Here is a 16,963-nt window from a genome sequence, read left to right on the forward strand (position 1 = left end):
CGATTGGAGAGGAAACAAGCAGTGAGAATGGCGTCAGACCAGTAAGTTTTAGGAACATGCATCTGGAAGAGGAGAGTGCGAGCCACCTCAGCGCAGTTTCCTTTCGGCGACACCATTTTGCTGCGAGGTGTATGCACAAGAGGATTGATGGATAATGCCATGAGAGGAAAGATAATCCTGAAAGCCACCAGTACCAGAAAAAAACTCACGTGCATTATCAATATGCAGGCATTTAAGATTGCAACTAAATTGGTTTTTTATTTTATTATGAAAATTTTGAAATGCAGAGAAGACCTGGGAGCAGTCTTTCAATAGATACAACCAAGTCATTTGAGAGTAATCATAAATAAAAACAACAAAATACTGAAATCCATTATCGACGCGACCCTAGAAGGTCCCCCATACATCACAATGAACTAGCTGAAATAAACTATCTACTCTAATGACAACTCGGGAAGGGAAAGACACTCTATGATGCTCCCCGAGTTCACAAGACTGACAATGAAAGGGAGAGACAGAAGAGGGAACTAAAGATGTCTCCCGGAGGCGCTGAAGTGATGGGTGACCCAGTCGACAGTGCCGCTGAAAGGCATCCACTGAACTGTGCGAGGCTGACGAAGAGGGGCTGCAGTCAAGACGATACATGCCATCCACCTCACGACTCGATCCAATCATCCTCCCAGTCGAAAGATCCTGAAAAAGGCAGTAAGATAGAAAGAATGAGATAGAGCAAGAAAGATTTTTCGTAATTTGGCTAACAGATAATAAACTAAAAGAAGATTTAGGTACACACAATACTGAAGATAGAGGAAGATTAAGTGAAGGACATGTGGTACCAATACCAGTGATAGGTGTAGTGGAACCATCAGCTAAAGTAATGGACTGAAAAGCTGATGGAAAAGTGCGAAAAGAAGAGAGCTGTGATGAGTTACCAGTCATATGGTTCGAGGCTCCTGAGTCAATGATCCAGGACTCAGAGCTAGATAGTAATGTAGTATGTGAACTACCTGGCTGGGCAAAGCCCGCAGTGGCCTGTGAAGCACTCTGTCGAAGGTGCTGGAGCTCCTCATAGTCTGCCCGCGTAAAGGAGAATGAGTCATAAGCAGGTGGGAAGGCAGGGGCAGAGACGACTGTGTCAGATGGGACATAAGTGCTGAGGTGAGCTGATCGAAGCGGCCTGAGCTCGGGGTGCAATGTGTAACAAGTCTCAATGACATGGCCATCGCGCTGGCAGTGGGTGCAATAAGGACGGCCACACCCACTCCCAACACGACCACCACCACGGCCACCGCAGCCACGAGCTCGTGAAAAAGAACCACCACCCCGAGAAGGACGAGTACCACCACCACCATCATATGCTGCAAGAGCCGAACTGTCAGAAGTAGGGCTGGAGGTAGTCTTGCTAATGCACTACTGAGCTCGGAAGTAAGTCTCGCGCAACGAAGGAATGTTCCCAGAACCAAGAATCTGATGGAGGCTACGGATGATCCCTAGGGATCAAAAACCCTAGGGCTCTGATACCATGTTGCAAAAGAGATTAGAGAGAGTGTGAGTTGGGTATCTCCCCCTCACCCTTTTATTAATATAATAAAAGCTGTACAATAACTACAATGACTAAAATGCCCATAGGCATATAGGCTTATTCTAACAATATTTAATGAAACTAGTCCTTTATTGTTGGTAATCTTGAGTTCATCTCTGTTGATTTGATGTCCAAAATCTGAAAACATGCTAGTGAATGGTTTTTTATCTCTCCATCTTATTGAGTTCCCTTTTGCTTTTAGACAAAACCTTACTTATCTTTTTCTAGGTTAAGTGGTTTTCTATTGTGCCTCCTGCAGAGAATTATGGAATTTATTTTGCATGGTTTTCAGTTGGAATGCTTCAAATATGAAAAAAATCTTGTGGGCATTTATCACGTGGAAATTTTGTTTGATTTTTTTCAACAGGAACAAAAGTAGAAGGAATATTGCGACAATCTGCAGATGTTGAGGAGGTTGATCGCAGAGTTCAAGAATACGAGCAAGGTTCTTTTCTCCCTTTCATTATTTTCTCCAAATTCATGCCCCTCTGTATCCTCATTTGATCAGAACTCTAGATATCATATTTAACATTTACTTTAGATCGTTGAGATTACTTATCTTGATTGTTTTTTTGCACCATGTTTATATAAAATTCCTTACTTCTGCCTTTTTCCTTTACTGAGTTTTTTTTTTAAATTTTCTATCAGGGAGGACTGAATTTGGGTCGGATGAGGATGCCCACGTTGTGGGTGACTGTGTCAAGGTATTGTTTCATTGATGATCACATGCTATATTTTGTGCTGAGTAGGTCAATGCTTTTCCTGAATTTTCTTTTATTACATGCTCACTCAAGGTTTTAAATTTCAGCCGAAATACCGAAATACCGAAATTTCGGATTCCGGTCCAGACCGACACCGAAAGTACATTAATTCGGTGTTGGTCCGGATTTTGGCTGAAATTTCCGAAATTTTGGCCGAAATTCATTTTTGAATTCTTTTTTACAAATTTTCAAAGTAAAATTGGACTGAAATTTCGGCCGAAATTTCCTATTTTACTTGGAAAATTTGTAAAAACCAAAATTTATTATTCCTTTTTCATAGTTTCGGTTTCGGTTGTGGCTGAAACCGACATTTCAATCCATGCTCACTTACTACAATTTGCAATTGCAGCATGTTCTTCGTGAGCTACCATCATCTCCTGTTCCTGCATCCTGCTGCACTGCATTGCTAGATGCACATCGTAAGTCCATCTAATATGTACTGTCAATTAATCTGATTGCTGCTGATCACATTCTCATTGTTTGTTTATTTGCTATCTCTTAAATTATTTTGTTGCTTTTGTTTTTAAGATCATCTCTGTTCTGTCTTGGAAAAATATCACGGTTGATCTTAGGTCATAAGGTTATTGGATGATTTTCCACCTCTTGTTCTTCTACCAGCTGGTTCGTGTAACTTATTAGGATTTGTAACAGCCAATGAAAAATTAAGCTATGGGAGAGTCGGTGCAAGGTGCCAAAACAAAGGATTGGAAATACATATACCCCTCTTTATTGAAAAGTGTTTGCATTGGCTCATACAACTTATTGGATTTGTAACTAGCAGTGGGGATTCTAAATTAGTGCGCGGGCACGTTACCACGTGCGCGTGCTCGTGTGTTTGTGCACGCATGTAAATTTATATTTGAATGATATTTCCATACTGATCCTGCTTGGGTCGAGTGGCTTTTCTTTTCTCCCGAACGAGCTATAAAACGGCTGCAGTACCGCGCAACGTCTTTCGTGCTAGCACGGTCAATAGTTGCTTTGTGGCTTTTTACATTCCCTTTCTCCTTAGCCCCAAGCTTTCTCTCATTGAAAAGCTGGAGGAAAGGAACGCTTTGACCGTAAAGTGGAGTATCCTGCGCATCATGCCACTCTCTCAAGAGACCGATTCTCGTACACCTCCCTTGTTCCTTTTCGTAGTTCAGTTTCTTTCAGAACCTTAGCTTACGCTTCACTTTTTGATTCATCTACACCTCTCATTTAATCTTTTAAAACTTGTTTCAGTGGATGTCGGATGTGTTTTTCAAATTTTACTCAAGAAAACCAAAGATAAAGCTGCAATAGCAGCTAATTGTCAGATGTCCCCTTATTCCCATCTCTCTCTCTCTCTCTCTCTCTCTCTCTCTCTCTCTCTCTCTTACGGGTCAATTTTATTTGGAGTTAGAAACTCGCTGTCGACCAGCCATCTTCAACGACCGGTTGTTCAACCATGGAAACGTGAAAAGAAGCTAAGAGTATGCTGGCGCAATCGCCGTCTCTCTTGCAATCTCAAATTGATCAACCCTCAATAGCAACTGGAGAACAAGAAAAATTTAGAGCCCCAAAGAACAGAATGTTCAAATCAAGCTGAAACCACGGAAAATCTTTTATAATAAAAGATTTTTTTTAGTCATGTCGGTTTACTTTTGTATTTTACAAAACATCCTCACCCAAAAAAAAACAAACACTTGTTTCTTCCTCACGAAACAACTCTTTCGTTGTCGCAACCGCACCCATTTTCAAATGAGTCAACTTCTTAGCCGGGAGGGCCTGAACCTCCCAATCCAATTGGGCAGACAAGAACCCGTCGAAGCCCTCCAAACCCAAGCTTGAGACAGAATGTGAGGCCAACATTAATATAGCAAGTTTGATCCTGGTGCTAACTGTTATAGTATAAAAGTCGGAGAAGGTGTAATTAAATCTTTTATACTTTAACACTCCCCCTCACATGTGGATTATTTAATCTTTTATACTTTAACACTAACAGTCTCTTTGCCATTAAAAAAAGAAGAGACATGACCAGTCTCTTCATCGAATTCCCAAGCTCACAAAAGCATATAATCCTCATCATTGTTGCGGCCAGCCCTATCTCCAACTGGACCTCAGTAAAAAGGCTCGTCCATTGCTTTGTTAGAACCGCTGTACATGCCACGTTCAAGATCCCAATCACGAAAGTGCATGCCAATGGCTCCATCGCTGCTAGCTTTCCCCATACCTATATCTACCCATATATGTGCATATGTATACATAAGCTTCTTATATGATGCATGTATACTTTCAATGATCCAATCCATGTATTTACTTGGCCTCGCTATCGATGGGCAATGGAGCAAAATCCACCCCCATTGGACGTTTCTATCCTTCCATTTTGAAGTTGTTAAATGGACGGTGAGAAATAAAAAAAGCAATGGCCTGTATGAATCAAGAAAGCCTCTACAAATTGGAGGCTTAGAACCATCCAGTGGGAGTAAATTTTGATTCATGGCCTATCCATAGAAAGGTCTAACGGATAAGTAGTGTGGATCATTGACCTAGTGGGCCCTAGTTAACATTTCTATGCACTTATATTCCTGCATTATATAACCAACCATATATATCATATGTGTATATGCATAGAGGAAATGGTTTGTGAGCAGCTACTCAGATAACTTATCTGAGCATGGATTTTTAAAACAATGGTGGGCCCACATTTTGGGGGTGAACCTAAGCATTCATTTGGAAGGCCCCATCATGGATGGGGTGTGTACCAAAAATCAGCTCTATTGGATCATCCTAACCCTTCCATTTGTGGAGGGAAAAAATGGGCAGATTTGTGGACAAACAGTATCTGTCCATTTTTCCCTCCACAAATGGACACCCTAAGATGATCTGATGGAGCTGATTTTTAGTACACGCTTAGGATCACCCCCAAAATATGGCCCCACCCTTGTTTTAAAAATACATGCTCAGATAAGCTATCTGAGCAACTGCTTACAAACCCTTTCCTCTCTCTCTCTCTCTCTCTCTCTCTATATATATATATATATATATATATATATATATATATATACCTGTGTGTGTGTGTGTGTGGAAATGAAGTATGTGTAGCTGCACAGATAAGCTATTTGTGCATGGCTGCCCATACCATAGTGGGGGCCACATTTTTGGGGGGATCCAAAGCATTCATTTGGAAGGCCCTTCCATGGATAGGGTGTGTACCAAAAATCAGCCCTATAGGATCATCCTAACCCAATCAAAGTTGGAGGGGAAACCCCGTGCGAGCTCTGATTTTTTGGGCACACCCTATCTATATGAGGGCCTATCAAATGAATGCTTTGGATCATCCAAATAATGTGGCCGCCCCTATGTTTGTGAGCTCTGCTCAGATAAGCTTATCTGAGCAGCTGCTCACAAACCATTTCCTCTCTCTCTCTCTCTCTCTCTATATATATATATATATATATATATATATATATATATATGAGAATTTATATGATGGGTGGTCGTGAAAACACGTGAAGTCTAAAAAAGTAGGTATGGCCCACTTTTTTGATGATCCAAACCGTTCATCTGTTTGGGCACAATGTAAATAGGTTGTGCCCTAAAAATCATTTCCATAGGATGATCCTAACCCTCCGATCTGAACTGATCTGAAACTGTAGGTTTCCAAAAATCATTTATGGAATCTTGTACAGATCGGAGGGCTAGGATCATCCTATGGAAATGATTTTTTGGGCACAACCTATTTACGTTGTGCCCAAATAGATGAACGGTTTGGATCATTAAAAAAAATGGGCCGTACCTACTGTTTTGAGACTTCACGTGTTTTCACGGCCACCCATCATATAAATTCTCTCTCTCACACACACACACACACACACACACACACACACACACTAGTAAGAAACCCCGTGCGATGCACATGGGCTAAGAACAAAGTAAAACAGGATTTTAAATACAATGACAGAGTGAACAACATGTGAAACCTTTTTCTCATTTCTCATTAGCAAGAAAGCTCACTGAATGTCATATATAACAACTATCATCTTTCTAACAACTGAATTAATACAATTAATTGCTTAATTTGGCAAAAGATAAAGGATATATTCCTGACTCAATGTAAAAAGGATAGAACTTGTGGTACACGTATACACCAATTTAATAGGATATGATAAGCATATGAAACATACAACAGAATAGAGTGTGAACATGAGCTGTTAATTTGGACTTGAGGTGCTACCTCGTGTTGAAATTGGCATGCTTTGTCACGGCCGTACTGTAAATCATTACCATATAATCACAGTCCAAAGGCTAAACTACTGAAATAGGAAAACAAAAACCAACCAAATGAAAGAGGTTTAACCACGCATAGGGTGATTATTACCGAGAGAAATATGAGAAATGAAACAACGCACATACAATCTTGTATTTTCCCCTTGTAACCTGTTAGAAGTTAAAAGATTTGGACATTAGATAATAGAACAAAGAAATATGATGTTGAAAGTTATGTTATGTTAGAGGTAAGTAAGCAAGCAAGTGACTGTAGTATTGGATGAAATTTACCTCCCATAGATGTATTACCAATGATTTTAGGCATATCTATGTTACGGTTGCATGAAGGAAGGAAGACTTGATGTTGAGTGCTTGAGCTAGGAAAGGAAATATGTGCCGCGGATGATGTAATTAAAGCATGATGAGAATATAAATGCGGCTTTGATGTTGAAGCCCCATTTAAAGAAGCCTCGGCTTCTGTGTCATACATGTATAGTTACTCGAATGTCGGTTTGCCATTAGGACGGGGCAACAACGATCCAATGCTATGATAATTTGACCCGAAAATTCGGAAAGTATATGGTCTACGGCCATCAACGACACTATAATCAACTTTACTACCCATTGACGTAAAGCTGAACATCGAATTATATGCTCGGATAAGTGCTTTGAAGCAGGTACGGTCAGTGTCGTGATTTCCGTCATGTAACTCTTGCAAATAACTCGGTGTTTCAGGAAGTAACGGCAGCTTAATCTGACGAGCTTTACAGCACAAATTTAAATTTTGGCAAAGCACCACGTGTCCAAGTGGCTCTCTCCTCATTCCACATGAAAGCGCCACACATTTTGCACACTTTATTTGGGGGCCCAAAATTCCACGTTTCCTTAAATCCATTGAAGCGCCGATTTTGCCTATGACAAGATTCTGCACTTTGATCTAGGACACATAGACAATTATGAATTACGTAACATACACAACAACTACTTTGTAAACCCTTTTAAGGTGATATGGGCGCTCTCTTGCAGCAACTTGAATATCTCATTGATGATTATTCTCTATCTCTTGCAAATGCATGTGAAGTCAACGATGTTCTAGCGAAGTGACCACCTCTTTTTGGTTGAGTCGACGGTTTGCTCTTTGGAGTCTCTTTATGCTAGACTAAACTTTTTCAACAACAATGTTATGAATTGCTCACCTAAAATATCATGTATTTTGACTTTTCAAACAAAGAGAAAGATGCTTGATGGATTCCATGGATTTTATTTGATTACCAATTTGTCCCGGCGTTAGGAAAAAATTATTCTAAATTTTTTTAAGAATTTGCCTTTGAGAAGATTCTGCACTTTGATCTAGGGCACATAGACAATTACGAATTATGTAACATACACAACAACTACATAGTAACCCTTTTAAGGTGATATGGGCGCTCTCTTGCAGCAACTTGAATATCTCTATGATGATTATTCTCCATCTCTTGCAAATGCATGTGAAGTCAACTTTGTTCTAGCGAAGTGACCACGTCTCTTTGGTTGAGTCGACGGTTTGCTCTTTGGAGTCTCTTTATGCTAGACTAAACTTTTTCAACAACAATGTTATGAATTGTTCACCTAACATATCATGTATTTTGACTTTTCAAACAAAGGAGAAAGATGATTGATGGATTCCATGGATTGTATTTGATTCCAAATTTGTCCCGGCGTTACGAAAAAATATTCCAAATTTTTTTCATGGCAAAAAAAATCCAAATTTGTAGCAACAGTCATATAAAAAAATTCAAAAGTTCAAAACCATCGTTCATTTTTGACATTCAGAAAGAAATTCCCCAATTTGTAAAAATAGTTAAATCAAAAGAGAAGAATATATAATCTACCTTTAAAAAAATATAACAATAGGTACTCCCACTGGCATGTATCATTTTTTTACTATAGTTACCCCCATTTGCATGTATCAATTGCGTACCTACATCAAGATCCTAATTGAATGATCACAATAGAAGATGAACTCACATCAATAAAAAAGAGCGTCATAGCTAATATATGCTAAAACACCATTTAAGAAAGCAAATAAGTCAACATTATGTGACCATATTTCAAGCTCATAGAGCTTAGAAGAAATTCTCTTACGACGTAAAAAGATGATATAGAAATATCGTTGCACGGGCTTGGCATGATATGAGTGATATGCTAAAGTCTATACAGAAATAGTAATATGCAAATATGATATTGAATACAAAGTACAAAAGTAGACATGTATAGACTCACGTCTAGGCCTATCTATGAACATGGATAATGAATTTGAAATATATGAAGCCATCTCAAGAAATGAAAGAAAGAGATATGATATAAAAGAGAGAAAATACTAAATGCAATAGCACAAAAAACAACTTACTAATATGATATTGAATACTAATGATATTGAATACTAAATGCAATATCGTGGCATGGGCTTGGCATGATATGAGTGATATGCTAAAGTCTATACAGAAATAGTAATATGCAAATATGATATTGAATACAAAGTACAAAAGTGGACATGTATAGACTCACGTCTAGGCCTATCTATCAACATGGATAATGAATTTGAAATATATGAAGCCATCTCAAGAAATGAAAGAAACAGAGATATGATATAAAAGAGAGAAAATACTAAATGCAATAGCACAAAAAACAACTTACTAATATTAATAAAAGCAATTAGCTCTGAAGCACGGGTACTCTCCCGGGGGTCCCGTACCCGTACCCACACGTATGGGGTGCGGGTACGTTCGGGTACGCCCCGGGTACGTCCTGGGTGCGCACCCCTCATTTAAAAAAAAAAACAAAATTTTCTGCTTTGGGTGCGTGTCGGGTGCGTCGTGGGTGCGCACCCACGCGTGCCCGACACGTTTGGGTGGGTATTAATAAAAATGGGGGGTGTTTCAGCTACTTAAGGGGGTGGCTTTATAACATATTGGGGGGGGGGGGGGTTGTTTAGAAAACAAATAAAAGGTAAAAAAAACCCTCGATTCTCTCTTATACCCAAATCTCTCCCTCTCTCCCTCTCTCAAAACCCTACCTAAACCCATCTTCTCCGGTGAGCTCCCTCCACTCCGACAAGGTCTCTCCACTCCAGCGAATCCCTCCCCTCCGACGGCCATTAAAGGTAACCCTCTCTCTCTCTCTCTCCTCTCTCTCTCTCAGCCTTTATCTCTCTCTCTCTCTGTTTCCCTCTCTCTCTGTGCCTCTATCTCTCTCTCTCTTTCTCTCAGCCTCTCTCCTCTCTGTGTTTCTCTCTCTCTCTCTCTGTATCTCTTTCTCTCTCTGTTTTTTTTTGGATTTGTCAATCGATTGAGTCCAAAACAGATTATTGGGCCCTGTTTGTTTTGGATTTTGACCACATTTTTTGGATTTTGTCAATCGATTTGAGTCCAAAACAGATTATTGGGCCCTGTTTGTTTTGGATTTTGAGAACATTTTTTGGATTTTGTCAATCGATTTTGAGTCCAAAACAGATTATTGGGCCCTGTTTGTTTTGGATTTTGAGAATATTTTTTGGATTTTGTCAATCGATTTGAGTTCAAAACAGATTATTGGGCCCTGTTTGTTTTGGATTTTGAGAACATTTTTTGGATTTTGTCAATCGATTTTGAGTCCAAAACAGATTATTGGGCCCTGTTTGTTTTGGATTTTGAGAACATTTTTTGGATTTTGTCAATCGATTTTGAGTCCAAAACAGATTATTGGGCCCTGTTTGTTTTGGATTTTGAGAACAGATTGTGAATCCAAAGCAGATATTTGGACTCACAATCTGTTGAATCTAATTTTGAGTTCAAGAATCAGCTTCAGACTCACAATCTGTTCTCAAAATCCAAATCTAATTTTTGGGTGCAATACATGTTGGCTGTTGAGAGTCCAAAACTGAGTTTTGGGTGCAATACCTGTGGCTGTTGAGAGTCCAAAACTGATTTTTGGGTGCAATACCTATTGGCTGTTGGTTGTTGGCTGTCGAGAGTCCAAAACTGATTTTTGGGTGCAATACCTGTTGGCTGTTGAGAGTCCAAAACAGATTTTTGGGTGCAATACCTGTTGGCTGTTGAGAGTTCAAAACTTATTTTTGGGTGCAAATACCTGTTGTCTGTTACTCTGTTGAGAGTCCAAAACTGATTTTTGGATGCAATACGCCAATACCTGTTGAGACTTGAGACTTGAGAGTCTAAAATTGCTTCATTATAAATTTATAATTGCATTGCATTGGATTGCCATTTGCCATTTGCCACTTGCCTTTTGAATTTACATGGGTATGTTTGGTTGTGTATACAATTGTTTAATTTACATGGGTATGTTTGGTTGTGTATACAAATTTACAATTGGTGTTGCCTTGTAACCTTGTTTGTTTCAATTTGTGTAATTGAGAATTAGAGTCCCTTGTTTTGTTGGGTTGCAACGTTGCGTACTGAAATTGTTTTTGTTGTTTAATAGATTTTAGAATGTCTTCATCCGGTGCTAGTAGCGCCGCCCAAGCCGCACATACGTCTTCTACTGATGAAGATTTGTCGAAGCCTTATGGAAGCATGTCTCTAGATTTGATAAAGATCCTAAGGGTGGAGGGAATGTGAGGTGGCAATGCAATTTTTGGAGTAAGAGTTTCAGTAGCTCCTACACAAGGGTTAGGGCGCACTTTTGAAGATAGCGGGACAAGGAATCAGACCATGTCCTAAAGTGAAAGCAAGTGATCTACTTGCAATGCAAAGGTTTGAGGAAGAATGCAAAGAGATTATGAAGCAAAATGCTCCCAAGAAAGTGCCATTGCCGCCATCGTCGAGTACTGGATCATTGGGTTGCACAAGTATGTTTGTGGCTCCAAGTTATGATTTGAAGAAGAGAAAGACAAGTGGAAATGTGAGTGCACTTGAAAAAGCTTTCAACATGGCGGCCCGTGATCAACTACATGCCGAGATTGCTAGGATGTTTTACTCCGGTGGCTTGCCCTTTCACCTAGCAAGAAACCCATACTATGCTAGTTCCTACACTTTTGCCGCCAACAATGCACTTTCGGGGTATTTGCCTCCGGGGTACAACTTGCTTAGGACAACTCTACTTCAAAGAGAGAGGGCTAATATTGATAGGTTGTTGCAACCTATTAGAGACACGTGGAGGGAGAAAGGCGTGAGCATTGTTAGTGATGGATGGAGCGACTCACAGAGGAGGCCTCTCATTAACTTCATGGCGGTATCGGAAGGTAGAGCTATGTTTCTTAAGGCGATAGATTCTTCGGGGGAGACAAAAGACAAGCATTTCATTGCTAACTTATTGAAGGAAGTCATTAATGAGGTTGGACATGATAAGGTTGTCCAGGTAGTTACCGATAATGCTCCAAATTGCAAGGCGGCCGGACAACTTGTTGAAGCTCAATTTCCTTCCATATTTTGGACCCCGTGTGTGGTGCACACACTTAATCTTACTTTGAAGGACATTTGTGCGGCAAAGAATGTGGAAGTAAATCAAATTGTCTATGGAGAATGTAATTGGATCTCAGATATTGCGGGAGATGTCATGCTAGTGAAGAATTTCATCATGAATCATTCGTTGAGATTGGCCATATTCAACGACTTCAATAGTTTGAAGTTGCTTTCCGTTGCCGAGACTCGCTTTGCGAGTGTTATTGTGATGCTTAAGCGATTTAAACTCTTAAAGCAAGGTCTACAATCGATGGTGATTAGTGACAAATGGAATTGCTATCGAGATGATGATGTAGGAAAAGCAAAGTTTGTGAAAGAGAAGGTGTTGGATGACATTTGGTGGGATTCTATCGATTATATACTCTCTTTTACATCTCTTATGTATGACATGCTAAGAGAGTGTGACACGGATAAGCCTTGTCTTCATTTGGTTTATGATATGTGGGACACGATGATTGAGAAAGTGAAGACGGCAATCTATAGGAAGGAAGCAAAGAGAAAAGAAGAAGAGTCTAGCTTTTATGAAGTGGTGCAAGAAATTCTTTTTGATCGTTGGAACAAGAGCAACACTTCGCTTCATTGCTTGGCTCATTCATTGAATCCAAGGTTAGGTGACTTCAAATTTTATTTAGATTAATAGTTATGTTCATTGTGAACTTTATTTCCTACTTTTAACACGAAACTAAATTATTTTTTCTATTCTTGAAGGTATTACAGCGAAGAATGGCTTAGTGCCGGTTCAAATCGTGTTCCTCCACATAAGGATACATAGATTTATGCAGAGAGGGTAAAGTGCCTCAAAAGGTACTTTCCCAATTCAGCAGATCGCACGAAGGCTAATGTGGAGTTTGCCCACTTCTCTATGAAGTCTGGATTATTCATTGACGTTGATTCCATCAATAACCGAGCTACTTTAGAGCCTCATGATTGGTGGGCTGTCCACGGTACGTGTGCTCCTATGCTTTAAAGCTTAGCTTTGAAGCTTCTATGCAGCCTTTGTCTTCATCTTGTGTCGAGAGGAATTGGAGCACTTACTCCTTTGTGCATTCTTTGAGAAGGAACAAGATAACTCCACAACGGGCTCATGACTTGGTTTTTGTTCATAGTAATCTTCGTCTTCTATCAAGACGATCTCCACAGTATGCACAGGGAGAGACGAGGATGTGGGATATAGGTGGAGATTCATTTGACTCTTTTGAGGATGTTGGGGTGCTTGAAGTTGCTAGCCTTTCACTCGATGAGCCGGATTTGGAAGCCGTTGTTTTTACCGATGATGTAGATGATGATATTGGAGATGAGGCGACAAACATTGTATCTAATGAATGATGCAATCGTACCATCTTGTACTTAAAGTTGGAACTTATGAAATATGGAGTAATATTAGATTTTGCTATTTTGGTGATGTTAATTGTAATTTGATTGTTCTTTAATTGTTTTTAATTTTTATAAATATATAATAAAATAATAAAAAATATTATTAGATTTAACGTTCCTGAACGTACCCGCACCCGAATTTTTTGGAAAATCACGTACCCGCGTACCCGTGTCGTGTCGTACCCGTACCCGTGCTTCTTAGGCAATTATACATACCAAGATCGATTCCGAAGACCTTGTCATCTCCTTCCTTTTCACATCCGAAGAAGACCACATCTCATTTTTTGATCCTAGATTCGTTAAAAAAAGAATACGTAAGTACAGAAAAAAGGAAGGGACGATTAAAAAAAAAGGGACGATTCACTTAAATAAATAAAAAAAATAATCCCATTTTTCTAGATGCGAAGCAAAACCAATTTTCAATATAATGAATAGACAAAGAAAGGAAAAACAAAATAAATTGCATACCTCTTCCATCTTGAGTCCCGTGTGATGCACAGGACGGCAAAGGAAACATATCAAACCAAATAACATAATAGAAAAAAGAAAAGATAAGTTAATCAATGAAATTCATGGAATAAAAGAGTAGGATTACCTTCTCTCTGGGAAATCATCACTTTCAAATGGCACCATGAAACATACTCAAAACACAATTGCTAAAAACAAATGTTTAGCATCTGCAAATCACATCAGTCAAACATCAACTCCCAAATTAAAGATGGCACCTGGCAGCCATTATCCAGAACATAGTTGCCGGAAACTCCTTGGGCGGGTGGGAAACCCGTTTCCGCTAAATCGCATTTCTCGTGGGCGGGAAACTCGTTTCCCCTAAAACGTGGGAAACGAGTTTCGGAAACGTTTCCGAAATATGATAAAAAATTGGAGAAATGTTTCCGACATGCATAGGAACATATGAAAAAGTTATGTAAATCATGTGTGAAACGAACGATAAACGTATGCAACACTCGTAGAAAATGATTGTGAAACATGTAGGAAACATGTGGAACTAACGAAAATCATTTTGGGAAAAACACCAAAAATTGTGGAATAGATATTAAAAAAGAAAACAATAGCATATTGTAAGAAAAATAAAAATAAGAAAAATTCAAATAGAATTTGAAATTAACAAAATTTAAATCTACAAAACTACATATTTCGTGTTTTCATTTGTGTTTTTTCTATCGTTTCTGAAACGCTTCTAATGTGTTTCCTAAGACGTTTCTCGTACGATTTTCTATTGTTTTTTCGTTTCTCGTTTCCCCTAATATTTTTTTCAAGCGTTTCACGTTTCGTTTCCCACCCTGGTAACTATGATCCAGAACATGCAAATCACATCAGTCGGCACCTGGCAGCCATTATCCAGACCACAAAAATGAAAAGAAAAACGAAAGAAATGGAATCGTTCGAGAATGCTTCCCAAATGTCGACTTGATTTCCATTGGAGAGAAAGCTCAGCAGAACCTCTATTTGCAAGGGGAGAAAGAGAAATTACCTAAAAAAGGGACCCCAAAATGTATATCGAGCCGCCATAAAAAGGGCAGAAGGTTGTGGAGGAAACCTCATGTCAATTTTGAAGGGTATGGGGAGAGAGATGGCGTAGATGAACTATTGCTACCAAGAGAGATAAGCGGATATTGTTGAATTTTCCATTGACGCACGTAGATACGAAACTGACTTTTGGAATATTGACTTTTGGAATTCTTCGCTCTTCAAAGCCGCTATACACAGAGAATGCATATATCGCCACGGGATATAGATATATAGATTTGTGTGTACATAAATTGGCTATAAACAGAGGATATATGTATTTGGAAGGCGTTCTGCATCAGGGGGTGACACGTTGAGATGGGGAAACCAACCGACATCTCGAGAGATAAAGAGAGAGAAATCTCGTAAATCTCGGGCTGAGATTTTAGGCGTATCACGAGCAATCCTTATTTCGACTCCTATTTCTCTCTCTCTCTCTCTCTCTCTCTCTCTCTCTCTCTTCATGTGAAGACGAAGGGGAGGCTGACACGTAATGAAATCCTTTTTTTAAAGTCTTTTTCAAATAAACAAAAACCCAGAAAATATATGTTAAGATGAAGGGGAGGCTGACACTTTAGCATGGACAGTAAAAGAGCCTTTCCTCTTTATTATATATATATATATATATATATATATATATATATATATATATATATATATATATATATATAAGAGGGAGGTATGCTTATGAAAACAGTTGTTTATTGAAACAATAATCAATGTTATAGAGTACATGGGGGCCCATTACATATTGCAGTTATATGTTTATAACTTTGACTGTCGTTGTTTATGAAACAATAATCTCTAATCAATATCACAAACTGCATCGAGAGTCCAGTCCTTCGTTTTCCTTTTGCCAATTATGATTGAAAGAAACGTTGATGCTAGTCTTGAAATCCAATATATTCTCAATGACGCTGCGTAGTCTCATTGAACACAATTTTCTCTTCATTGTCCTCGCAATTATGTCAGTGGAATCCCCTTCTGATTATAATTTCCTGCCTAGTCTATTACGAAGCAATCTTAAGCATTCAAACAATACTTGAGCCTCACTTTGTTAGTCTTTAGGGAAGAGGATTGAAAAGGGTCTGTATTTGCACAAGCCATGAGATGTTCTAGAATTAAGATTCACATATTTTTTAGAATAGCAGTTTATTTTAGATATTACCCCAAAAGCTTGATGTATTTTCTTTGTGTTTTGAGTTGAATTATTCCTTCTCTAGTTATTTACGGATGTGGTTTATGCTTATTTTATGAGATTGCTATTGATATTCATATTCTAGTTTGCATTCTAGAAATTTGCTGATATGAGATTCCAGCCCTCTAGTTTGGGAATCAAAAGCAGTCAACAAGGATATGGGACTGACTTTAAAGAGAAGGCCCTGATGTCTCAAAACGTGCTAAAGTTTAAAGCAATCAATAAGTATATGGGATCTATCTGTGCTGGTAGCCAAGTAGAAAGTAGTGCCTAAGCCAATTTTCTAATCTCTAAGGTCTCTACTTGAAGAATATGAAGGGTACCAAGTGGCCTTCAGTGATAACAATGACTAGAGCTTGAACGGCAATAGAAAACCATAAGTTGAATCATTGTTTAAACCCAACCCCCAGCCCCTAATCATTTACTCGCACAGAATTTTGCCCTTCCATGTTTATCAAATCTCCTTTGACTCGCCCGAGTTACTGAAAAATTGATTGCCACAATCATTGACTAGCTGAGTCGACCCTCTTATACCTTGATCTAGTTGTTGTCGGAGTCCGAATTTGTAAAAATGAGTAGACTATCACTTGTGAACATAAACCTCTTCGCTAAAACTAGCAATTGGATGTTCTTGATTTAGAAGAGACCCAAAATGATATCAGATGAGTCATTCCAATCGAAACACTAACATGAAGTGTAGTAAAACAAGGACTATTACTTCATCTTTCTTATGAGACTGAACTTTTTGCTTGGCTTAGATCAACGCTTCCATCTGGCACAATCGGTTATAGTTTTTATAACTATGCTGAAATTTCGAACAAGACAGTGTTAGCGCATCGTCAAACAGCAAAAA

General features: G+C 38.9%; 1 protein-coding gene across 1 annotated transcript in view; it reads left to right on the top strand.

Moving 5' to 3' along the window:
• LOC143890162 (rho GTPase-activating protein 7-like) overlaps positions 1-16,963 on the top strand; it is an 89,242-nt gene that overhangs the window by 14,149 nt on the left and 58,130 nt on the right. Inside the window, exons 8-10 of the mRNA XM_077394768.1 lie at positions 1,950-2,027; positions 2,231-2,286; positions 2,693-2,762. Of these exons, the coding sequence (XP_077250883.1) occupies positions 1,950-2,027; positions 2,231-2,286; positions 2,693-2,762 (204 nt within the window). The remainder of the gene's footprint in view (positions 1-1,949; positions 2,028-2,230; positions 2,287-2,692; positions 2,763-16,963) is intronic.

The sequence above is a fragment of the Tasmannia lanceolata genome, unplaced genomic scaffold (genome assembly GCF_043159265.1).
Source record: "Tasmannia lanceolata isolate RefF3 unplaced genomic scaffold, GAP_Taslan_0.1 ptg000002l, whole genome shotgun sequence".
Classification (NCBI taxonomy): Eukaryota; Viridiplantae; Streptophyta; class Magnoliopsida; order Canellales; family Winteraceae; genus Tasmannia; species Tasmannia lanceolata.